Source organism: Pterocles gutturalis, unplaced genomic scaffold, assembly GCF_000699245.1.
Source record: "Pterocles gutturalis isolate BGI_N339 unplaced genomic scaffold, ASM69924v1 scaffold17445, whole genome shotgun sequence".
In the NCBI taxonomy this organism is placed as follows: Eukaryota; Metazoa; Chordata; class Aves; order Pterocliformes; family Pteroclidae; genus Pterocles; species Pterocles gutturalis.
In genome coordinates, this window is record NW_010141191.1 from 65,578 (window position 1) to 91,965 (window position 26,388).

Below are 26,388 nucleotides of genomic sequence, written 5' to 3' on the forward strand. Positions count from 1 at the left end.
CACTGACCTGCTTCAGCTTTGGGGCCTGCTAAAGTAAGGACACAGTAAAAAAACCAAACCAAAACAAACCAATGTACCTCGGCCTAAGGAACAATAAAAAAGGAAAAGCGGGCAGATCGCTGTTGATGTGTTTTCAAACTGCTGCTCATGTGTACAGCCTGAAATTTCTGCATGAATTTGTGCGAAATGAACAAAAGAATTTTTCGTCTACCTTTGGATGTCAGTGTAGGTGCTCTTCACAACAGTGAGAAATTGGTGACGACAACAATAAACACACACAAGAGCTGAAGATTCAGAGTAACACTTGGAATTTTTCTTTTTTTGAAGCAACAAATTTCCTGAAACTCCAAATGAAGTCATGGAGATCTGCTTTATGTCACCCCACCACTAGAGCAAAAAAGACTGAACTCAATTATTATACATACTTGTGACGAAGAATTTTTTGGTGAAAGTACAGCTGTCAAAGGCAGCAATTTTCTCTTGCAGCACTACAACAAGTATCCTGAAAAGACAGAAATGGAACATGTACTTTAAACATTAAATCCTTTGGTTTAAAGATTCAATATCTAAATGTAATTATTTCAAAAGCATCAATATAAATTGTACAGTGATAAACTGCCAGGTTACCAATACGTGGCAGTTATTGAGGATTCTCTCTCGTCCCAACCACATAACCTTCACTTCAGGAAGTACACAGATCTGATACAGAACAACACAGCATATTTATGATATACCTCCTGCAGTAAAAGCTCCATTAAAAAGAAAGAATGGAATTGCAAGGATCCTGAATTACTTTCAATGACTCAAATAACAATCAAATCAACAACCAGTAGAACACAAGCTAAATTTGAAATAATCCCATTGCCCATCTCATTGCAAATTTATTAAACTGTCTTATTTACTAAAAGCAGGGTTTTTTTTTTTCATACCAAGAACATCAACACACAAATACAGTTGAGAGAAGCAGGATTTGTGTCAATTAGAAAAATCACAGGTGTATGTTTATGCATTCACTTGTACACTTACACAATTTCATTGTAAAATACCTGCTCATTACTCAAAATACAGTAACAGAACAAAAGCCACACGATAACTATGCATGAAACACCATCCCGTCTAAATTAATAGAGGTCAAATTGGGAAACTGAAGAGTCTTGAAAGACTTATAACCAGGATACGTCTTCTCCTACATTGATTACTTCCCAAAACTAAGTTCTTAAGCTCTTGAAATGGAAGAACCACCTGCAAAGCCAATGAATAAACAGAAAAAAAATCTACCAGCTATCTGGAGGATTTAGTAATATGACACAATTAATTAAGAATCTGATTGTTCTCTCATTAGGAAGAATATGAGACTTTTTTAATTAGCTGACAATCTGGAGCGTTATTAAGTACTGTTCTGATAGTTCTAATTTTAAAGATACAATGTGTTAAAAAATTAATTGCAATTCTCAATGACTAAAATACACACCTAATGCTTTACCTGAAAATTATGGTTGCATACTACTGTATAGAATGTTTAAGATAACAATGAGTCTCGACACATACCCTTGGGTAAAGGGTGATGCTTATCTCCCATCAGTGTGAAAACCAGTCACTAACTTTTTTTTCCTATTTTTCACTGTTTAGCCACAAGAACATTCCCTTCTTATCCCATGAAAGCTCAATACCTGGAAGACTCTTTGAAGAGCTACACTAAAATCATAATATATACCTTACCCACATGCTTACTGACGTTTTCAGACGTATAATTAAGTTTTAAGTCACAATTTCCACCTACCAAACTGTACTAACAACGCTCCTTATCAGCATGATTTATCTGTGTGCTTGCCATTTGATTTTGACTTGCTATTATTTTTACCAACATATTTGCCAAATAACTTAGATGGCATCTGTAGTTATCAAGGTAACTCCTGAAGCCTTTTCAATGGGCTGCTTTCTAATTGTCTGATATAAAAGCTGATTAAAGTATTAATTATGTATCTTGAATTCTTTCAGGACTCTGGTTTATAACATCCCGTCCCAGGACTTTGTCACTGCTCTGTTCATCAGTACACCTCTATCTAGAAACCAGAAGCAGCATAAATTCTTGGAAGGAAGTAGAAAACAAGGGACATTTTTGGACAGAAGCCATATTCACAGATCTGCAGACCTAGAACAGGAAGCACACGTACACTTTCAGCGAGAGCAGCTCACTCACCAAAAGAAGAGGGCAGAACTTTTAACTCAACACGGGGGATTCACATGTGTTAAGTCATACAAGAAATTAACGTAGCATTTCTTATTTGCTTGTAGCTCTCTGTGAAAAAGATGCTTGCCCACCCCCTTCCAATTTATAAATGCCAACTTTTTATCAGTTATAAACTCTGCATATATGATTTAATATTAGCCTTGGACAAACTAGTAGTTTTAGTTAGAATACTCATCTTCCCATTGCTTAAACTGCAGGAGAGAAAAATGAAAGAAAATTTATCAATTCTAACTTCTTCCACAGGCCTAAAAGAAAGTTAACCAATGAATAATAGAACCACTTCGAATGCATATGTAAGTATAATGTATATATAGAAAACCTATGTATATTTGATTGTGATAGATTTTTGTTTTCTACTCTTTGAAGATATACTATCTTTCTACATAAATGAAACCTACCAGATGGATGATTCTAGAGTATAAACACATAAACAATAAACAGTTCTCCTTTCTTCTGCACTTTTATTTTAAATTCAAATTTTGGACTCCATTAGTCTATAGTACAGTTAACGCACCATTAGCGCTGCACTTGGCCACATTTAAAGTATTTTCAATCTGAAATAGTGAGCTTTCCTTGGATAATAACAGAATCTGACATGTTCCAGAAAAGCAGCTACCCTGGATACAGCCACACAGCTTTGAAGTAGCTTTTCCATTTTTATCACTTAGGAAAAGAAACATTAGCACCTGGAAAGACTTTTTAGCTGGGAGAGACTTTGAATGATGATTTGCCTTTTGACTGTTTTTACAATTGGATTTTTCTTCTGCTAGGAGGCCAGCTGGAAAGATTTACTATCATCACACTGTACACAAGGGAACTTTAAATTTTTCACGGGACAGTTGCACAGATAAGTACTGAACTCCTTCTGACAGCTTTTAAAGGAACAGTGACCTATTCATGGCACATAACTCTCACCAGCTCAACCACTTCAGTGAAACTCTTTTTTGATGTAACAACGATACCCACATCCTACAATAAGAAGATTGACAAGGATTGATTTAAAAAAAACAAAAAAACAAAAAAAACCCAACACAAAACAAAACGCTACCATCCTTTAATTCTTTAAAGATTTAAACTATCAAATTATCCTCCTTGTTATTAGACTAGTTGTGGTAGTGTGTGTTCAGTAGTACTACTTTTCTTCTGTAGCTTACCCTTGACCTAATGTTGTCATTAATGGAAAGATTTTGATGGTACTACGATAGACAAATGTCTGTTTAACAAAACCTTTGTGGCTTCTAGGGTTGGTTTTGTATATGTTTTTTACCCTCCAGTCTCCAATGCTGCTAACTTCCCTTAGTTGCATGAGTTCAGTACACGTTCGTATTCTTTTTTGGTCTTCACATCTGCAAGCATGCTGGCTGGTGTACAAACAAGGACATAAAATGTATCATTCTGATGTTTTGTTTCGTTCTTAATGATTTCAGTTATTATGGCACCTTCCTTACTGAAGGATAAACAATTCCAGCCAGCAAATTGCCAAAGAAATGCAGCAACTTCTTCATTCAGGAATCATATCCACAAGTTCCACAAGGTACCTCAAGACATACAATGACTAAGAACAGGGACGGCTGGGTGGAAGAAGTATGCAGCACAATCATGGAACATCACTGCGCCCAATTCTCACATCAGGAGTGTAGGGACCCTGGGTTTTCTCTTCCATCTTAAAAAGCTGCAATAAACTACACAGGTGTTCAGTTTTGTGTGTCTTGGAGAGATGAAGATCTGAAGTTAATTCAGAAAAATTTGAACTGACGACTCTATGGAAAGAAGGTATTTTCAACCTGATGCTCAGCCTTCTAAGCCATTTTCTCTCAGAAACCAGGTGACATTATCCCAACTAAGAGTTGTTGCTTTGTTATTTGACTCACAGGACCATTATTTCCCATAAACCAGAGTGCACGCTAGGAATCTTTTGGATGTACAGGAAGGCAATATATCTGACGGAACAATGGAAGACAAACTCTTTAGTGCTCTGTACTGTTTAAACTCTCGATGATCCCATTTCTCCATCTGTAGGTAGATGATAGAGGATTCCAGCGATTCCTGCTCACCCTCATCACAACTGAAAGAAGCTTAAACGATTTCAGATGCAAAATGTTTTGAGCTTCTTAAACGAAAGCCACTGGAGAAGCATATTGTCCTACTCAAACCGAAATATTAGTCAAGAAATGGAGAACCAAACCTATGCTTACAGCAAAGTCAAAATAATAAAAACATGGAGCACATACACCAGAAATTGCCTTTGTTAACAAAATTTTACATGCCCTAACACAGACAGAATGCATAGTAAACATCCTTACCTTTTATTGCAGTGCAGATCATAAATAGGAGTTTTGAACTGTATGGACTTGACCATCTCTCCTGTTCGCAGAGAATACAGGTCCACACAGCAGTAAGGTGGGCTTGTGCTAAAATGAAGAAAAGTAGATTTTAATGGAAAGGATTTTTTGTAAAATTATTTTTAAATTATTTCAGCCTCTCTATATTATTTAGCATGCTAAATGAAAAATACAGAAATGTGAGCAGAACGCTGGTGAACAAAGGGTCAATATATGCCTTCAGCTTTAAAGGAAGGTGTGATTAAAATTGAGTTCTGACATCCACAACGGTCAAGAACCTGTATTGTGCAACTAATTATCAAGCACTTAAATTTCCTTTGTCACAAATAAGACTTTGGAACATCAGATCTGACCAGCAAAATACAAGTCACTTGATAAGTGTGAAATTTTAGACTACGTTCTAGTTATTCCAAAATCTTCCACACACTAACACTTCCCTAAAGGGAGCACTTACTTCACTCTGTGCAACAGCTGAATCCTTTGACTTGATTTGATAGAGACACAGAACTTACATTATATCTCTGATGGTCTTTTGTTTGAACTAGAGAGATCTTTTCAACTGCTCTGTATCACTTTTATCATTTTCATACAAATAAAACTCTAAGGCCATTTCTTAATAAAAAGGCTTGCTTTCTTCTGAGAGGGAGAAAGTGCTGAGTGTTCCGATAGGGTTGAGGAAGGTAGTGGTGGAAACCATTTTACAAGCTGAGGAGAGGCTTTGATGTGGCAGTTCTTCTCCATAACACCTTTTTTCCCCTTCAAGAATGCATTAAAATGTTGGCTACTTCTAGGTCAACGAATATGAAGCAGCACAAATTGCCAGCTGTACAAACATACACTAAGTATTGGTAAAGGAGGGTGTTTCCCCTTGCCCATATCTGTTTTATTTTACAGACTTTAACACAATTCCTGACACAACACTTGCTTGTCTTTTGGATCTGCTCAAGCCGCTCAAGAATATTCTGGAGAACTGGAGTACAAATGCCAACTGTCTACCTCAAATGCCTCAAGATAATAAACCTGTACATACAATAAGTATGCAGGAGAGAAACAATATACAGTATATGCACAGAAAGACAACTGTCAAAGGAATGATAGAAAAAATAAGTTTTGACATTTTGCCTACTGAAATTCTTCCCAAAATACACATTTTTCTAGGCACATACCTAGGCTAATAACTAGAGGGTGCTATTTTTTACTTTTAAGCACTTCAAAGGCCCTTCAAAAACACTTTTAAAACAGTGAGACTCAAGTCTAGTTACTTTACATTAGAAGCTCATTGCTGCTAGAAAACGCAGAAAACCACAGAAAGGTCTACGTACAAACTTTTTTGGTTTAAGTACACTTATTATCTACAACAAATTATTATTTTGATAAAATGGTACACAGATTCTGATTTCAAGACAAAAATCACAGAAGTTGATGTAGCTAAAATTACATTAGCATCATTGATACCAATTACTATTTCCATATAAGCCCATGTCGAACAGTTCCATTTTGACTTGACTTATAGGTAACTACACGACTACAACTCAAGAGCATGTACCTTCTAATACGTATTACACCAACAAAGCTATTGGCAATAATCCTTTCCCTTAATAATTATTATTATTACATCATACCTTTCTTTTGGCTGCTCATGGTAAGACCATTCTACCAATGCTTTTTTAAACCACACTAACTAAAAACCAGTCACTGGAGTTCAAGTGCTAGTGAACAATAGTATGGACTAGGTCAGAAGTACTCTGAAATTCTACCCAGCTCAATTCAAACGTCTTTCTAAATGTTAACTTTCTTTTCACTCTACGGTACACTGCAATCTATGATAGGAAAATAATATGCATTTTATTTTCATTTTCTGAAATAAAAACAAAGAATATGAGCCTTTTGAATGGTCTTTCTTTACCCTCCTTTACATCTCCTCAGCTAACAGCAAGATCAATTCTTCTAGAACAGGAAAATGAGGATTACAGACACAGATCTAAGGATTCATTTCTCTGTCACAGCACCTAAGTAAGAGCACCTTGATTAGCCTACACTACTCACAAGCCGTAATAAGAGCTATACTTCCCTCCTCAATTTCAGTCATGTCAAAAGCTCAGGCTCAGTGGTTCTGCGCACTTTCCTTTCCCAGCCTCTGATATACGATGGATTCTACATTGACCCATTTTAGCATATTAAATCAACAGAACAACAACACTTTGTTCTTTCTTTCTCCTCTAGAGGGAATTCTCCCCCAGGTTAGTTCACCAAAAGGGCTCAGTGAAAGAACTAACAAGTGGGGAAGCAAGAAAGGAAGTAGAAGGGCATGAATTGAGCAATAGAAGACGTGTAATAGGGCTAAAAAACCTCAAACTGGCTTGCCACCAGACCTGCAGCACAACGCAGCTCTTTCTGACAATGTATGGCCTCCACCGAACTACTCCTAATTCCCAATCTTCTTGAAACAGGGAATTCAGGGATTTCTATGGTCCATGTTGCAGAGCAAGTCAGACTCGATTACAGTGTTCCCTTTACATTCTTCAAGTTAAAAATCTACACCAAGTCCTGGATATAGCTTTTAAAAGCTGGACATCTCAACTCCTTTTAACTCATTGCTTAAGAATTTGACCCCAAACCCGCCCAGACCAAAAGCAGAGGATGAATGTGCTTCCCTTCTTCCATAACATTTATACCACGTACATTATTTCATTATTCTGTTATGTTACGACGTAGCAGTAAGATTTGCTCAAGCAAGATGCCCCATTTAAATATACAAAAAATTACTGTGCTCAGTAAGACATTATTATCATTATTGATCAACATCCTGGAGCCCTTTGCAGAGTCTCTAGAAAAATTTACTTGGGTATAATGCTTTGTTCTCAATTTTCTTCACCAAATTATCAAACACACAATCAAATGTTAAATATTAAAATTGACCTATGAGGACGAGAAATAGCATTTAGTATAATCAATATTTAAGCTACAAAACCAGAGGTATCCAAACTACCACAGAATACCACTAAAACCACCGCAGATTGCAAGACGGAGCCCCAGAAACTTGCAAAAGCATCTCTTGACAACGGGAAACTCTCAAAAACTTAGAATCGTACAAAACTAAAATGACTGCACCTTGCTCCGTTTCCAGATTAGAGTAATGAACATTCATTTCATCAGAGGATTGTATCGACCCTGTCAGTAACAATACACTAGCTGATGGCCCATCCCGGCTCTGCTAGCAATCCACCAGCATTCGGGAGATAACAAGACAAGGAGACTTGTAGCTAAGCAGCTTTTCTTCTGATAAACTGAAGGTTCACGAAAGTCTCATCAATGAGGAGGGCTCCAACCACACTTCAGTGTACCAGTGATGGTTATGTAAAGGGGAGATCCTAGGACAGAAATGTGAAAACACTGGGTTTCACACTCCGGTAATAACATTAACTCTGTCACAAATAAAATTCTTGCAAATTACTCCCACTGATTATCGACAAATTTTTGTTACATATCCTGATTGTTAAAATAGTCGCTTAATACAGAAATATCAACAACTTCTTTAAAGGTAATGGACATAAATATCCCACCGACTTCAAAATGTTGGCATTAATAAATACAGACATATAGCCAGGCTCTTGTATCGTCTTCTATTTGCCTGTTGCACTGCAGGGATGGAAGAAAAATAACAGATGCCTTGTACAGCTGGCGCTCGACTACATCTGTGCTTATGTATCACGGCGTTAACCATCACCTCTTCACAGCTTTGCTAGCTATGAGTCACACCATTCATAAAAGCTCTGTGTAAAATGTTTGCATACAAACATACTGTACGAAACACACACACTTTGTATACAGGGAAGAAAAAAGAAGACTGATGGAACCAACACGAGGCCAAAATTTCCTGTGCACAGAAAGGTTTTACTCTGCCTGCTCACAAGTGTTTACTTCCATCCCCGCTGCCTCTCCCCACTCTGACACATGAGGAACAACATCCCTCTCAGAGAGTGGACATCAATTACAGAATGGTCTCATGAATCCAGAAAGAAGAAAGAAAAAGAGTTTGAGAGGTATAAAACTGAAATACAACTTCTTCTGAAAAAAACTGACCACCAAGCCTTTACAAGGCATTGCCTACTCAAGGTGTTTTCCAGTTAATTGTGGCACTTTAGAAAAAAAAAATCATCTCAGGATGGAAGCTGTTTGGCCAACATAATGCATCACTGTATATTTTATACCATCTTCACAAAAGATGGGGCTGGAATCTCTAGAAAAAGAGATCAAGGGAAGCATCTCCATCTACTCCTACATGCATGCAACAGAAGGTTGATGAGGCACACAAGGTCACTTGGGAACAATGACAGAAGTTATGGCATCATAACATTTAAGATAGTAATAAAATTGCTAAAATAATAACTACACGCTTCCCTAGGGAAAAGTATACAGTTAAACAGGACATTGTCACAGTAAAAATATTTTCTCTCACCTATACTTTCTACAGGCTCTGCAAATTTCTTTTGGAAAGCTGACAATTAATTACAATTAACAGCTAATGTGTTAAGGTATTAAAATTACAAAATGAATTAAAATTTTAGAAAAAGGTGGAATGGTATCAAATTATCAATGCCATCACACGAAGAGATCACACGGGCTAGTGTAACAAATATGGAAAAACTGTAACTTCTCCAGAAAGTGGCATTACAAGGGTTCTAAGCACTATCAGCATTACAAGTAGCCTACCAAAGCTTGTCACTGAAGCTGTTCTGAAGATGAGCTGACCTCAGCACTTGCTGATTTAGTTGTTGTGCCTCCATGTCCTTTAGAAAAGGCAATGTAGCTGCCCACAGACAATCACTACAGCGTTCTCAACCCCGAGTCTCTCTTTGGTAACTTGACTTCACGGGATGGAACAAGGGAAGTAGCTCATTTCCAGCTGCCGTGTATAAATGGATCCGCGTCTAAGGTGTCGCTCCGCAGTACGCTGCATGTCCCTCTCACCTGTTGAAACTGCATTACGACGAGCTCCATCTTTCTCTAATTACACAGAGAATTACATTACATCTGCCTTGTTCCGTAGCCTTACAAGGCAGCTTCTTCCTATATTTACTCAGGACAAATATTGCACATATTAGCAGCAGGTTTTCTGGAGTAATGATCCTTTTCTTTCTCTTTTATAGTTACCACATAAAAAAGATTTCTTCTTCTTCCATCATGTATTAACCTTCCTACTATGCACAGCAACATAAGTTTTCTATAATGAAAAAAAAAAAGCATAAAAAAACTAACGGAGTTTTGAGCTAACATATGACGAAAAAGTCTCTCATTTAACCACTATTCCAGTATTGATACTTGCCAGTATTAGCTGGCAAGTTATTTAAGCAACATTCAACAAATTCATATTTTAATTTCATGGGATTGGGCTGTGAAACTGCACGAGGTACTGCTCGGTATACAGGAGCAGCCTAACGTAATCCCTGCTGACCTCAACACAACGATGTCCATCACCTTCTGAAGCTAGATACAGAAAACCCAGACATGACAAAAATTACAGAAAAGGTCTTGCTACACATAGCTGACTAATTGATCTTATTAAAGACTAAAATGGTATTTGTGATTGCAGCAACTAGAGAACACTGCTTCTTAGCAGCTAGAAAATGTTTTTTTCCCCATACCTTGGAGGCCAAATCTTGCATTCCTTACACATGAGTACCAACTGAGAGAAAAAGCGACAAACGCACAAACTGAAGTTTCATTCCCTGGGAAAGGCTGATAAAATTTAAACGTAGAGAAGCTTCAAGCTTTCTAGCAAACGTTACACAGATCAGCACAAACACTAATAACATAACAATCTCTTGCTAAGCCCAGCTTTAACAATCAGTGGGATTAAACATTTACAGAAACATTTAAAGTTTTTTTTAATTGTCAAGTGCCTTACATAGAATACAGCTTCAAAACTTATTTTACAAAAGCAAGTTTATTTCACTGTCAAGTCAGAAGGGACCATTACATCCCCTAGACTTCCTGTCTAATGCAGGCCATTAAGTTTCACCTAGATATCTATCCTTATACTTCGCTCAAATGCTCTAAAAGCAATCCAACCCCGGCACTGAACAACATGTCACATGTAGAAAACAGGGAAGAGAGAAGTGACAGCAAGTCCACGGAGCTGGCCAGACAAGGGATGCCAAAGTGACCTGTATAGCAAGCTACTCTGCAAAGTTTTTAAAAAATTACCACTCTATAAAGCATCAGATCCACCAATAAGTTACTGGAAAAGAAAAAGCTATTTCTCTATAGCAATGAGGAGGACCCTGACAGTGACACAAATACAAGTCTCTAAATGGCGTCGCAGTGGTTAAGATTCCCCAGTTACCTGTTCTAGCTGTGGCCACCCTCTGCTGGTTCACAGAAGGGGAAGGAAAGCAAGACAAAAGCAGAGTACACAGTACAGAGTTAACTAATTGTATACTGGAAAAATTCCTTCCTGAACCTTCACACTGGAAAGCTGAAGCATGAGATTTGATTATGATCTCTGTAGTAATATTATTAGCATGTTGAGACCACAAAGGCAATTCTGTTCTCCTCAAGGCCCCTGAAGAAGGTTTGCTCAGATTAAAGGACTTCAAAAATAGAAGGATCATATCTTTCCAGGCCACGCACAAAACATCCCAGAAGCTCAAAGAAATTATTTTTTACCAAGCAACCTAATCCTGCCTCAGAAGACCACGAGCAAGTATGGAATCCTCTATTTTCATGGTAAGTTTTTCCAATGTTTAGATAATTTTATTTTATGAAACTACTTGTTACTGCAAGATAGAATCTGTATATGCTCTGCTTTTCGGTTTTTATGTCTCTGTCAACAACACAAAAAAAGCACACTGCATTCAGTTATCTTTTCCATAAGTCAGTAAGCATCCAAAGCAATTCAGTCGCTACCTAACCTGCAATTAAATGAAGAAGATTTTTAAGCCTTTTGTTGTCAGGTGTGTTTTCCAGCCCTAGCACATATTTGCAGTTCTCCTCTGAGTTCTCTTCAGCATTGCAGTATTCTCAACTTCTTTCTGAAGGATGCACATTTGGAATGAAAACATTATTAAAAAAAAAAAAAAAAGGGCAAGCAAAAAAAAAAACCACACAAAAAACAACCGAACACCCAAGGATTGTATTATTTATTCTGTAAACAGCACTGCAGAAAAAGCTTTCATTAAGATGTTCACCATCTAGTCCCCTAAAACTCTCTGGCCCTCTGCATCCCTAATTTTCACAAACTCAACTGTGCAAGTAATTTTCTTACTTTCCTTCATGGTGCTTAACAGATTCATTCAAAAGCAGGAAAAGCAGAGTAAGATTTCTAAGAAAGTGACACTTCCCAAAAATGTGTGTGTACCAGTGAAACACAAAGCAGCAGAGACATCTTAAGTGTACCACAAATTGCAAAAAACATGGAAGCACTTAGTTTTAAATAAGAAAAACCTGTGCCAATCTTAAAACGCGTTACTAAATCTAATCCTTTCAATACAAGAGAGGAAATAATTTGATACACCACTAAAATATTTGTGTTAAATACCGAGAGATACAAACTTCACTCTTGTATCTTCCTCAAATATTTTGATCAAGTCTATGAGTCCAGTAAAAAAAAAGTTCTATCTTATCCTCTTACCTCACCACCTTCCTAGTCTCACGGGCACATAACAAAAATATTTTCAAAATATCATCAACTCTGCAGAAAGCATTTTGTTACAAGTAAACTACAAGTCTCAGCCTGAATACCAAAAAGAGACATACCAAAAGAAAACCACATTGTTTGCTCATGTGTGGAAAGAAAAAAAGATGGGACTTGTGTGATTGTGCCAAAACAACCACTAGACAAAAAGTAGTCCATCCATCTGTGTGTACGATATGCAAGTAAACCACTAATTTTTTGAACAAAAGAAACAGATAAAAGGTGAACTAACATGCCTCGGTTCCTGTGCAGCATTATCTCAGGTAGGCAGAGCAAAGACACAAAGAACTGGGAACAGAGCTACCACTCCTTTCAAAGTCTTTCGATGAAGACTCTTGAAAAAAAATCAAAACTGAAGCGTCAATCCCTGCATCTCACCAATGCTAATGTTCAAAACCTGCATGCATCATTTCCCCTTTTATTTTTTTCATTTCAAGGATAGTAGTATTTTGTTTCTGTCATTTCATAAGCAAGGCATTTCTCCCCAGGGTACAGTCTAACTGCCGGAACGACTCCGAAGGGCTGGTTCCTCTCTCCGTGCGTAACCCAGGCCGTGGTCTGCGAGAGCCTGAAGGCTTGGCACGGCTCTGCTGGTCCTGAAGTGTAACCCAGGCCGGGGTCTGCGAGAGCCTGAGGCTTGGCACGGCTCTGCTGGTCCTGAAGGCGGCAGGAACACTGTCACTATCTTGTTCTTCTGTCTCTGCAGTGACATAAATCCCAGTCCTCAGGTGAAAATAACTTTTACTGCAAGGTGCGGTACTGCATAAACCTTTCCTGCTTGCAGGCAAATTTGTATTATCCTAATTAACTGCCCAGGTAGAAATTAATTCTATAAATTATACAAGACAGAAGTGTTAAGCAGCCATGTTCTGTCATATCTACTTAAGCCAAATTGTCCACTTAGTCTTTAGCAAAAAGAATTCTTAAAGAAGCTAAACTTCATTAAAAGGCAAAATTGGTAACTAAATAAATTACATTGCCATGTGATCACAAGCTTTGAAACAATGTTCAAAGGACACTCAACAGTAAGAGCACACTAAGCTTATTGTAAAGCAAGTAAATGCTTTGCCTTATTCTTCATGTCTATCTCATGTGCATCTTCCCGTTTGTGTTTTTAACATGTGCGACCCAGTCCTCTACACACTGTCCTTTTCAAGGGACAATCATGTACATTTTTCTAATCTATTAACTTTTAATCAATTTAATTAAAGAACTATGGTAAAAGCTACCTACCCTTAGCAAAACATTTGCAACAGCATACCTTTGGAAGAGATTTAAGAATTTTTAATCAAAAGCCAGTTTCATGCCAGGCAATTGCTACACTCTTTACTTCTTTACACTGTGTATGCCTAGCTAAGGTCATCAATTAACTTAATATTTGGAATTCACGGATTTTGAGGAGAAAAAATAAGTTGTTTTCTGTCTACACACATTTCGGTCTCCTATTACAGAAGATTACAAGCCTCAGTTTCTTCCACCAGATTCTTTTTTTATTAAAAAAAAAAAATTTACCCTATTTTCTGTTGGCTTCCAAGCTGGCTTCTTCCCCACTGTTTTATCCTCATTTATGGGTTCACTAGCTGATATTTGCTGTCGAGTGTTAGATATACAAACACCTAATTACCATCCCATGAATCAGTTGTCAAGTGCTGCTTGTAAGTGGCAAGGCCAGTGCTCCCCTCCAGGAGATCAAGTGCATCCACTTACCACAACAACAGAGCACAACCTACATGCTACACACGTGCACCACAAACAGCAGTTATCACAGCGGCATGGTCATACAAGACACTTCACAACAACACACAGCAAGAAAAGTCCTAATTCAAAAGGTTTATTATCCGAAAAGCACTAGAGGAAGGACACAGGTGGTGGGGAAGCGGGGGGAAGGAGACTGTGTTGCATTAATAATGCAGCAAGCAAGATGCTGGAATGCAGTATTTAATACTGACTCATCACCAGAAAGGACATCGTAACTTTAGTAGACAACACAGAAGTCTCAGACCTGTACAAAAAAACTGTTGCCAACCCATTTCTAAAGTTCAGATCTGAGAATTTCAGACACATTTCAAATGCTCAAAGCAAAGTACTATGGGCCCAATCTGCAGTTATGTTGAACTGTTTCGTTACAGATGTCACTATTTTTTTTTTACATATACAAGCAATATACAGAAAGTTTTCCCTTAAATGTGTTTCAGAATGTTCCACCTTGTTGATAAGTACAAGATGATCACATATGAGAAGTTTAATCCGGAAAAAAAAAAATCCATTATCAGCAAATCCATCTGGAAATTAACATAGCTTAACAAAAAACCTGCATAATACTCTTCTAGCGTAAAACACTGCATCTTTTTATTTCAAGAGATCAGAAGACATAAAAATTATCACCAAAGAGATAAGCTTCCAAAATACAATAGAAAACATACCAGATTTTAAACTGTTCTGAGTTTAATCTAAAAGTGAAATACAGCTACAGTTATTCTAAGAGGAGATAAATATGCAAAAAGAGAAGGATTGGAACAAAGTTTTAATATTAAACAAGTGTCCACATAAAAGCTACTTAGTTGGGTTTTTTTTTTTTCAAACAAATGAAAAAAAAAAAACCTTAAGAACAGATTGATGGCTGTAGGGAGATCTACCACTCTATACATATGCTTTGCACATCCATTTAGAAAAACAAACTGGCCAGACTTCTACCAGAAGCTAAAAACAATCTAAACTGAGAGCCAACAGAACTCATTGTTCCAAAATGCACCACACAGCCTCTTCAAAACCAGACCAGGTCTTTGCTCAGCTACTGCAAGAGCGTCACGTCCCTCTGCAATCTCTGTAGGTTAAAGATTCCATCTTCTGTGTGACTGAATCAATATTTAAAAGGTGTTTTTACCTGCAACTGTTAATATGAAGAAAGTATTATGAAGGTCTACATACTTGATCCTGTTTATTCTTGTAACAAATTTCTTTAGATTTCAGATTTTTTTCCTTTTCAGTGCTTTACCTCATGATTCATGGTTCTGACAGCCTAATGGCATCTTCTCATCTCCCATGGAGTCACCACCAACAAAGGCCAAGCAAGCAGCTCCACGCCTGCCTGCCCCATCATCCCAACCGCCATGCAAAACCACTTTTTGGATTCAACATTAAAGACAAAACCCTGTACCAACCTGTTTTACCTGGAACAGGTTTGCCATTGGTGTCATTAGCAACATGAGCAGACACTAATGGGATTGTGCAGCACTTCATCACCTCTGCATTAAGTATTTTCCATACCTCAAATTGCACAACAGCACGACATCTTTCAGTTGCTTAGAACTCTACTAAAACTTAATCCTCTGCATGTTATATATGGCTCGAATTACAGTTTTTGAGAAGCTTGAAAACAATTCCATTTCCAAGGAAGAATCAGAGGGCTTTAGAGTGCAGACGACTGAAGCTGAGCAGAGATAAGCTTAGATCTTATGGTTAAGGCACTTGAAAAGCACAGTGAACAGCAAAGCCTCTGGGAGGTTCTGGCCACATCAGGTAGGTCAAACTTTCAACAGAGCTCACTAATTATATGTTCTTATGTCTTACTTGATTTAACGTATGATTTGACATAGCAGGCCGTGATGTTCAGATGAGCAGAATTTTCACTGTACCTGAACTCACTGAAAGCTGGTTTGAACATACGAAATAGCACCTGAAAGAAAATTACTCTGAACAAGGAGCCCCATGAACAGCAAAACCAATAGTCTGCATTTCTTTAACCTGGCCTTAACGTTGAGATTCTATACGAATTGCTTAACATATAAAAAAAAAAAAGCATTATCTTATGTTGTAGTCTTTCTCCCACTGAAGCCACCAACACAGCCACCTCTTTTACTGTATCACTTTTCATAAAATTTGGAGGAATTTCATAGTTAAATGCAGCTGATATTTCCAGGAGGAATTACAATTGCTAAGGAAAGGCACAAACTCTGTATTGTCACCACCAAGAGAGTCACCTAACGCAGCAGATGCTGAAAGGGGAGATACGGTCCTTCAAATTGTGCAGGCAAAAGTGGTTAAAACTTTTAGTGTTATTTTATTAAAGTCTTATCTGGAAATGAGATAATTATACTATATGAATATTCTATCAATAATTTAAACCACAATTAATTTTACAAAGAAGCTTTATAAATTTAAAATTTTAAAGCTAACAAAATATATTAATTCTCCTTCAAAAATAGATAAGAACAAGAGAAGAAGAATAATTATATCAGATTTTTTAAAATGGATTCTACTTATTGTGTTATAATTGTCTTTTTCCTCACTTCAGATATTTGATAGAATCTAATCCACAGGTGAGTGCTCAAACTCCCTTGACTTTTCCTCTGAATATTAAATATTATTGAAGGAAAGAAAGAAAAGAAAAAGGATAAGGACTCCAGAAATACGTCTGTAAGACAGAAAATGGCATTTAGTAATAGATGCAAAGTTCAAATACTGTCAAGTAGTGAATTACACAAGTGGCAGCAATTGTGTAACAACACAGATACAAGAGCTGTCAGTTAATGCAGTTTGTAATTAGCTGCTCAAACCAGGAGTGTGAAGTGACAGTTGGTATTTAAGAAAAAACATATTAAACGGCATCTTCTTTTACTTGATTGAGAACTCAGTATCTGATGGTGTTAGTATCCTCAGAAAAAGAGAACAACTTAAATCATCCTGAAATTTCCAACTATTTTGCAATGTACTTTAAATCCTTCTTACAGCGTACAAATAGGAACAACCCTAAAACACATAAGAAAAGAAAATATAATCCTGAACGGTTCTCTGGGTCTATGTCACATTGATTTATAACAGTTATTTCTAAGACACACAGATGTAAACAATTACTCTATTTTTGTAGGCAACAAGTGAGGTGGGTGGTAACTGAGAAATTTTGAAAAATCCTGTCACAATATTCCGTTTTTTCTTAAGTAACCCTCATCACACAACAAACGCTCGCCACATCAGAGACTTTCCAGGGCCTGAAGGGCCGCTTTGATTCCAGACCGCTGCAGGCATTAGCGGGGACGTAATTAGGGTAAAAAGTTCAACCACAGTTCCATGTCTAGAGTGCTGCCAGAAATAAATTTCCTCTCATTCACTGGTTTCTACTGTACCCTCCCTGAGAAACATATTGAAAACACATTTGTCTTTGTAGAGTTTGTTCCTCTTCTAATTAACTTTATAGCGTTTACAGTATTTAATAATTTAAAGTGGAATTTAAAGTGGCCCTGGAAGCAGCAGCGTTGCCTGTAATGGCGCTGTGCATTATCTTTTCCCTGTAGTGCTTCTTTTGACAAGTTACTGGGGGAAGGTATGTGCTCCAGCTGGTTTTATCTGCCCGTGCATTTAGCAAACGGCTACTTCCTTCCCTCCATCTCCTCCCCGTATCATTACACACACGGGGGGTTGGAACGGCAGTAAAATGAAACTACTCCTCAGCTTGGAAATCTCCTCTCCCAAACCTCCACGCTATCCCAAAGATCGCTTCGGAAAGGTTTATCTTTTTTACAGCTTAATAAATCAAAGCTTTCGAAGGTCAAAACTACCCATAGTTCTCACCAACTGGTCAAAGTTTGACCCCAAATACTCATTTTCTTCCTTCCAGTTTTGATCCAAGATTAACAGTTTATTATAGTTCAAAGGTTATTTCTTCCTATAGTTCACTCAGACAAACATTTGGTCTATCAGAAGAACACCAGATCTCTCCGACCCTCAGTATTTACAAACAGAAACACTACCTTATTCCCTTAGAGCTGTAGCTCCCAGCGCTTTAATCTGTGAGAACATTCACAAAATTACCAGTAAAAATGACTTCAACACTGCAAAAGGAGTTGAAACACATCAAAATTGAAACAAGTTACAAGAAAAAAAATCTGGGATCTGAAGAGCTCTTTTTAAGATGATGAACGCTGCTATCTTTAGCACATAACAATCAAATCCAACATCACTAAAAGGAATTTAAACTCCTTTATTCAGGGGCTGAGTCTCTCGGGATCTCAAAAGCTAGCACACAACCTGTTAAGACTAAACTGATTTTTCCTACAACAACCAGAGAGGATAATGTTTTTCGTCTGCTAGAAGGGAAGGAAATCTTTGCAAGGCAGCTGATAGGAGAGCACACTTTGCAGTTAATGATGCTTTACCGTTTTTCAACAGTACAAGAGCCTTTGGGACACAATCCCTCAAAGATAACAGAAATGAGAGAGCTTTAGCCAACTTAAAAGGTTCTACTATACTTTCTAAAACAAAAACAATTAAGTTTGCTCTCTAGAAATTTAAATTTATACATACTTGACAATCTTCAAAAAAATAAAGCTAGAGAGAAAAAATATGACCAAATTTTGTACAGTCTTAAATAGAAGACCACAAATATGTACCAAACTTCGTGAAATCTATCTCATGGTGTCCAATACAACTGGAAATCACAACCATCTGTCCAACCCATTTTTACATGTGATTTGAAAAAACATTCTGTATTTTATCTTGAGCGGGTACACCCTTTACACACCCAACAGCATGGTTCAGCCTCTGGCACAGCCAGGTGAGTCTGTGGCCTAACCACCGCATTTTGCAATGGCATTCCAGTAGAAATATTCTGGGGAGAGTTACTCTGAGCAGTGGGAGAACTGCGAACAAGAACTTCATTCATCATAGCTAATTTCCTTCTCTTGAGTGATCCTTCCAGAAAGCTTTGCTGTTTGTCTTTGACAAATCATTTCACAGCTAGCTAATTTTAAACATTAAAAGCCACAGACACTTAGAACTGGACACTGGATTTTAGCATTAACTAGTTACTTTGCCAGATAACTGATGGGGTCATGCGATTTTAAAATACTAATGTGAGAAAATATTAACGCTTTAATTGCATTGTTTCTATTCTTACTCATGGAAAGCTGCTTTCTACCTAAACCTTAACACTCCCATAAACACATTCCAGAGTTAAACTTGTGTTAAGGTTAGTAGGTTTTAATCTACAGTAGCCATGTTAATAAAGCATGCTTCCTGAAAATCTGCTGCCAATTGATTTGCCTTGTAAACTGATCAGCAGGGGGAAAAAAAATGCTGGCTAGCCAAAGTTACACATTTTGTTTGCTCCAACTACTCCTCCTCCTTTAACTTGCCCTTATTTCCTTTCTCCTCCCATGATTAAAAAAAGATTACCTCTTGCTTCTCATGCCCTTAAGTGACCTCCATCCAATTTTTCAAGTCATCCCAAAATTTTCCATCACTTGATGTCATTAAATTAAGATGTCTTTCTAAAAATACATGCTAGAAACCTAACACATGCTACAGGGTGGCTGCATAGGTTACTGATTGAAGTCCTTTACTCTCCATAATGTAGAAGGCTGGAAAATCTACTGGCCACAAACTCTTTACTTTTTAATCTTCTACAACTGATCTTTCAATTAGCTATACTCGTACCTGATTATAATATATGCCTATATAAGATTTTGGCATAAATCCCTAATCTTTTATACATCTATATTTGGCTATACATCTTTATAAATCTATATTTGGACAAAGGACAAGTGCAACAAAGTGTCAAATACTTTTTGTAAGGATGGCTTAAAGATCTGGGTTGCATGTCAAGGAGATCTTCAAGATTTTTTTTTTTTCCCCCCATCTCCTACTGAATGATTCATTAACAGAAGATTAAATATTGCTATCCAGAAATGTGGTCATTGGGTCAAATCACTTACAGGATTTCTACCTTCTTTGTTTTGCTCTGTTAAAAGAGGGATGGGCAACAGAATAAAGCATTATCGCAGGCGAGTGAGACCAAAGTTCATGGCTAACCAGCTGTCGCAGCAAAGCTAGCCTAAGAAATCCCATCCTCTGTGCTCGTTCCCACCTTCGTGCTACCATTGACTACATTCTCAGTTGCACCTTGCGATTCTGCAGGCAATTGTTCATAAACCTGGTGACTGAAATAATCTGTATTGTTAAAAAATAAAATTGGAGCACTCTTTTTTACTTGGATTATTTCTGATGTCTCCTTCACTGTATGTTTCTACAACCAGCTGAGGCGGCACAGCCCAGGGATGCAGAAAGCAGCAGTGCAGAGGCAGCAGCACAAACAGACGAGGTGAGTAGGAATTTTAAGTTGTGATTCACTGACTAGCAGCAAAGACAAAACTACAGTCTAAAGCCCACCCTTCTGTAAACCCACAGTTGTACTGATACAATCCTTTAGCTAGACTGGCACAAAAGCTTTGTCCCCTGTGTATGATATACTGCTTAGCTAATAAGGAAAACAAAAATAAAAACAATAGAAAAAAAAATCTTTAGAGTAGAAACAAAGTTTGGTAACTCATAGTTATGCATGATGGGGTAAACACCTGAGCCATCAGAACAGCTGGCATTTCAGGAAAGGTAGATACTAGGGCTTAAAGCATTTAAAACGTTCTGTACTCAGGAGAGGAAGTTTCATCTGTAAGACATTGCAACTATTCATCTCTCTTCCCTGCCCCTTTCTCCCTTTCCCTGCACCTACACACACTTGTTTTTCCGCCTTCTGGCACGGTCACTTCTATTTTGTTAGCTTTCTTGTCACGTGTAACACCTACTGAAAGGCTGACTTACAATCACTCTGAAAACCTTGATTTCTTTCTCAATAATCTCAAATAAAATTAAACTATACTGCTCAATTTTCCCTTAAACCTCTCCATTCGCTAAACCAAAGCATTTACTTGAACTGAAGATACCAGTACGTTTACATCTGAGCAGAACAAAAAGCATGTCTGATGAACTTTGGAGCTCTCTGGTGTATTTGAAGGTGTTCTACAGATCCAGCATGTTCCAAACTATGGTTTAAACCACCCATATGGGGAAAACAGGAATATATTTCCATTTAACAGAATTGGTCTTATCTACCCATCTTTAAACTGAGTAGCTCTGAGCAGCACACGTTGATTGCTTCTGCCATGCAGTTCTGCGGCCACCGCTACTTTTTGTAAAGGGAAGGGGCAGGGAATTCTCTGTTCAATTTACAGATTACGCATCTTGATGTTTCACAACCTAGAAAATTCATTAGTATGTACTGAAAACCATCAATCCATTTTGTGTGCGTATAAAGATTTGTTTATCTTATCACCAAGAACAAAGTAAGCGCGCCTTTACAAAGCTCCACAAAAACAAGATTTATGCAGATGTTCTTTCCTTTTTGGTTTTCCTTTAATTTGCAAATCTTGTAATCTAAGACTGAAGTTGACTGAACCAGCATCTAAACCAGCATTGTAGTACCAGCCAAAAAACACAATCTGTTTCCCATTTACGTGTCAAGCCTGCATCCTTTTGGGGGGCTCAGAAAACTATTGTTTTGAAAATACTATATAGTGAAACCATGCTAGACATTTCAGCCATTTTACTGGATGGAAATTTTGACTTTTAAAATACAAAAATGTGTGTACCAAAAGCTAGTCAGAAACTCAGCTACAAGGCAAAAGTTTTGAAAACAGAAATTTCACCTTCCCTGGCAAAATACTCATTGCAAGGAACACAAGGATTGAGATTAGTGGCAAACTTCTCTCTACAGAATTTTTACATAAAGCAGGTATCAGAAATTAATTTCAAAATGAAAAGTCTACAATTTTAGATACACTAGAATTTTTTTAAAGCAGGTTCTCAACCATAACTCTCTGAAATAAATTAAGATTTAAAAATCAAGAAATATTAAACTGAAGGTAAAGACCTTAAAATTGATATTCAAAGGCATATACATTTTATCAGCATTTATTATAACAATGATTACTGGATTAGGTTACATCACAAGAGATGCAACCCACATGCCAAGTTATCCAGAAGCTGATTTCTAAGTTAATATGTTGTTAAATCTGTGGGAGACATACCAGAATTAAATAAGATATTTTTAGACCTGTCAAAACTCTCAAATTCAGCAAAACATGAGGGGATTGCCAGGGTAAACTACTGTATTTCTAAGTTACCAAAGAGCTCTTTCACTGTGTAAATGACAGTGAAAAAAAAATTTCAGGAATGAAACAAAAAAAATCTAAACCTTGATTTTAGGCAAACATTATTTTGTACATTACATTTGTACTTTTACATCCATCTTTGTTTCATAATGAAGGAAAGAACTCCCACCATATGATCAGAGACAAAATTATTCCTTGATTTCTTTCCATTAAAGTACATGGTACATTAGAGGGACAGTGAAAACTACTGAAGTTACTTAATAAGTGATATTCTTTATGTTATTAATTAATCACTACTTGAAAATTCTTTGGATTCCAGATTGACAAATGTCCTACATTAAAAAGAATACCTTTTTAGCATCTTTCTCTCATTATAGTGTATTTACTTCACAGCTAAAGGAAAAGAGAAGAATTTCCTGACGGTAACCACTAATGCAGACTAGTGGTCAGAACCAGGAAATCCCAGCTCCTAACTTGACCGTGTCTATCTCATTGATACAGTCCTAAAAGATAAAATACTATTACACGACAGTGCAGGGAATCTAGATAAATACTCTATCCCATCAGACTTGTATTACTTTAACGGTTTAGCATCTTTAACACTTAAAATTTGCTCATGTAATTTTCACACATGTTGAATTAAAATTTCTCAAATATTTTTATGTATTTTAATAGATGTACTAGTCCATAAAAATGACAAAACACATTTGTAAGCATGATCACTCATCTATCATGCAGAACTGTTTACATACAGTATTCATAACTTTTTAACACATATGATTTCCTAAGGTCAAGAATAGCATGTGATAATTTACAGCAACTCCTAAACTGTGATGAAGAGTTAATAATCTGCTGAGGTTATATCATAAGCCAGATGTAAAGTGCATTTATTCTTCACCTTCCATCCAAAAAAATTAACAACTTCAAAGCAATTTCTAGAAGAGATACTGAAAATTGATTCTATATAAAGGATTGTTGTGGAAAATAATTTAATTTTGCTTCCAGATACAGCAGGGTCCAAAAATATTCTTCAACAATAAGTCATGGTGTCAGCCACCAACTCTTTCAAAATGTTAACCATGTCCCTTATTTATTAATAACAGATAACAAAAATATCTTATTTGTAAATGTCAAAATTACCAGGGATGTTCCAGGAAAACAGCAGCAACAGATGCAAATTTGAGCAGGGCAACCAGAAGTCAGAAATTCTGAAGAACTGCTAGGGAAAATCTAAATGATGATCAAGGCTGAAAAAGTCAAACTTTTTTTCCCCAGAATCACTCTCCTTGGTAAATGATTCTGACAGATTTTAGACAATAACCTGGGTAAAATTAGAATGGGAGCAAGCCAGAGGAGTGTTGGACATAGAATTATTGCTTCAGGAGGCCACACATTTCTCCTTTAAAAAAGTGACAACCTGGTGTCCTAGTGAACAGGAGGATAAGGGCAGGGGAGACTGTTCTGGCAGAATTGTTTTGGACATTGGCCTCGTTGTCATTAACCATGTCCAATCTCATCCAGTTTATATTAAAGACAATGTAGCTGAAGGTATCAGCATCACAGATTGTGTGCTGGAAGACCTGGATTTCACTTTTGAATCTCTTCTTTGGACTTCGAGAAAATAATTCAGGTTTTTTTAGACACTCCTTTTACCTTTCTGTTAAATGGGAAATACTTTAGTGTCAGTGCTGCATCATTCACTGATTATTTTACCTGCCATTGCAGCAGACAGAATAGGCCTCCTATTCCCTGCACATTTTCAGCGGTGTGCTGACAGCTGCAGTATTTCATGCCATAGCCGGCATAATCTCCAAAGTAGGTGAGGAGATGACTGCAGTGAAAAAATCAAGTGCTTCAGAATAAATCCTCTGGAATAAATGTAGTATTTTCTTCAGATGTATGATTAAAGGTGTTTTATCTGTCCACAACCATTAAGATACACAGGAAACAATGTTAAGCACAAAACCTCAAGTTAACAGAGCTAAAATTGTGATTCAGGTTCCGAGGCCATTCGTGACACAGCTGTTCTAATGTTCTACACAAATTCTTCTGTATGCATAACAATCATAGAAATGCAATCAAATGATCTATGAATGTAACAGAAGAAAAAAAGAAGTGTGACACTTGAGCCAATTTAAAAGGAGTGTGACTCCAGTTGAGGGCAAACTATCAAAGAACTCAATCCGAAAGCTACGGACTAAACAGGTAATTTGCAAGGACTCTTTCAAAAATAACTTGCAATGAACAGTAAACATAGAAAAGTGCTTCAGAATTTTCTGTTGAAGGTTTACAACCATGAGTAAACTGACTCTTTATTAAATGGGTAAACAAGAGCCTGTAGCACAGTCTCCTCTTTTTTTTGTTTTTAAATGATGCATTAGTCTTCTGGACACAGTGGAAAGCCTGATGTTAAATCTTCTATTTGCATATATTTAACTAACGATAAGTAGTAACACAAAACTACCCATTCGTTTTGAAAACTATTTCATTTTGAAAACATACAAGGGTATCTTTTTTTTTTGTAGAAAAGCAGAAACTACCAATAACCTTTGAAGTATTTCCCATTAACTGAGGAATACAATAACATAGTGAAAATAACAATCCTTTCGGTTTGTTCATTTCTCAGATATCTCAGCTTCTAAAGCAAAGGAATAAAGGAAAGTTTTTTCCCATCCAACATTTATCCATATAAACACATTGTTTGGATGAAAACAAAGTCCTACAAGAGCAGTATTTGCGTCACTCACAAGATTACATACACTTACAGGAGGGGGAAGGAGAAAAGGCACTACAAACAGTTTTGCAAGTTGTAAGTACATCAATAGAAAGACATTTCACTTCTCTACCCTACATGTTTTTCATTTTAAACATTTAAGACAAATAACATGAATATTCTAGTTTAACACAGTAACAATACAGTTTTTCATTTTAAACATTTAAGACGAATAACATAAATATTCTAGTTTAACACAGTAACAATACATACAGAGAAATTTACAGAGACCTGATCTCCACACCCAGAGTGATTAAATTCTTCATAGAAAAAGGTGTGGCACAGAATTAGTCTTACTACTGTAAGAAGATTTACTTCAACTGTTTAGCCTTTGAATCTCCGTGTAGTGGATTACCCTTGAAAAGCAAATATTTTCCTGTAGGTATAAATCCTTTGCATCGCCTGAATCAGCGTACCAAGACCTTCTTTTGCAAGAGGAGTGATACAACCATACTGTCCAGAGAGCACAAGACAAGACTGTTAACTTATTATTTTAACCCAAAGACATAGATTTAACATGTATTTTTCTAATAAACAACAAGCTGCTGCTAACAATGAAATTGCTTGGTGCTTGGAATTCATTTGATATATGACTGCTGCTTGAAAGCATCTTTTAATCACCTTTTAAGACACAGATATGACTTTAGGTACTTCTCAATAATAATTCTGACTGACCAGGATTAATACCAGAAAAGGCCATCATAAAATTGTGATTACACTGAGAACAAAAGAAACTCAAAATACCTCTTCATCTAGTCTATATCAAGAATCTCTATTTTTTTTTATTTCTTCTAAAAATGCATAAATCATAGGCAAATGTGTGCTGACACGCTGAACAAAACTTTAAAAGCACTTCACAGTGTTATCCTATTAGCAAAAAAGGAATAGAGCTTTAAAGATGTAATCTGCTGGGTTTTCTTAGATTACATTACAATCTACATATAAGACTTTATTAATGAAAAACATTCTTACCCAGAAGATCCAATGCTTTTGCACACACCAAGAAGAGGTCGCTTCTCAGAAAAATTATCACATTTCTGAGCACCTAATAAGAGGGAAGGCAAAAAACAAAAAGCAAATCACTATGTACTGTTTGCGTTACCTTAAAAAGTATGAGTGTGCATGTTGTGGGGGGCAATGTGTTGGAAGGATATTGAATATATAATACAAAACTCACAGCCCAGACAAGACCAGTGATAGAACCACAAATAACAGGCAGAGTCACGAACACTGGAAGGACTGTTCTTGAGACAGCAATGACTAACAAAACCAGCAGCAAAACCTGGCCAGGATTTTGGAGTTATTTTCTATTCATTTCAGTCGGGGTTAAGGATTCTGTAACTTTAACAAGTAACACTTGCTCACTTTTCATTGTTTTATAAAAG

At 36.9% G+C, this 26,388-nt stretch overlaps 1 protein-coding gene across 1 annotated transcript in view; it reads right to left on the minus strand.

The window, feature by feature from the left end:
* The window catches only part of LOC104469445 (breast carcinoma-amplified sequence 3-like), a gene marked incomplete at its 3' end in the record, with an annotated part of 113,457 nt that overhangs the window by 63,421 nt on the left and 23,648 nt on the right, over positions 1-26,388 (minus strand). The window contains exons 6-8 of the mRNA XM_010083947.1: positions 25,976-26,048; positions 4,555-4,662; positions 426-502 (exon numbers count right to left, since the gene is read on the minus strand). Coding sequence (XP_010082249.1) covers positions 426-502; positions 4,555-4,662; positions 25,976-26,048 — 258 coding nt within the window. The remainder of the gene's footprint in view (positions 1-425; positions 503-4,554; positions 4,663-25,975; positions 26,049-26,388) is intronic.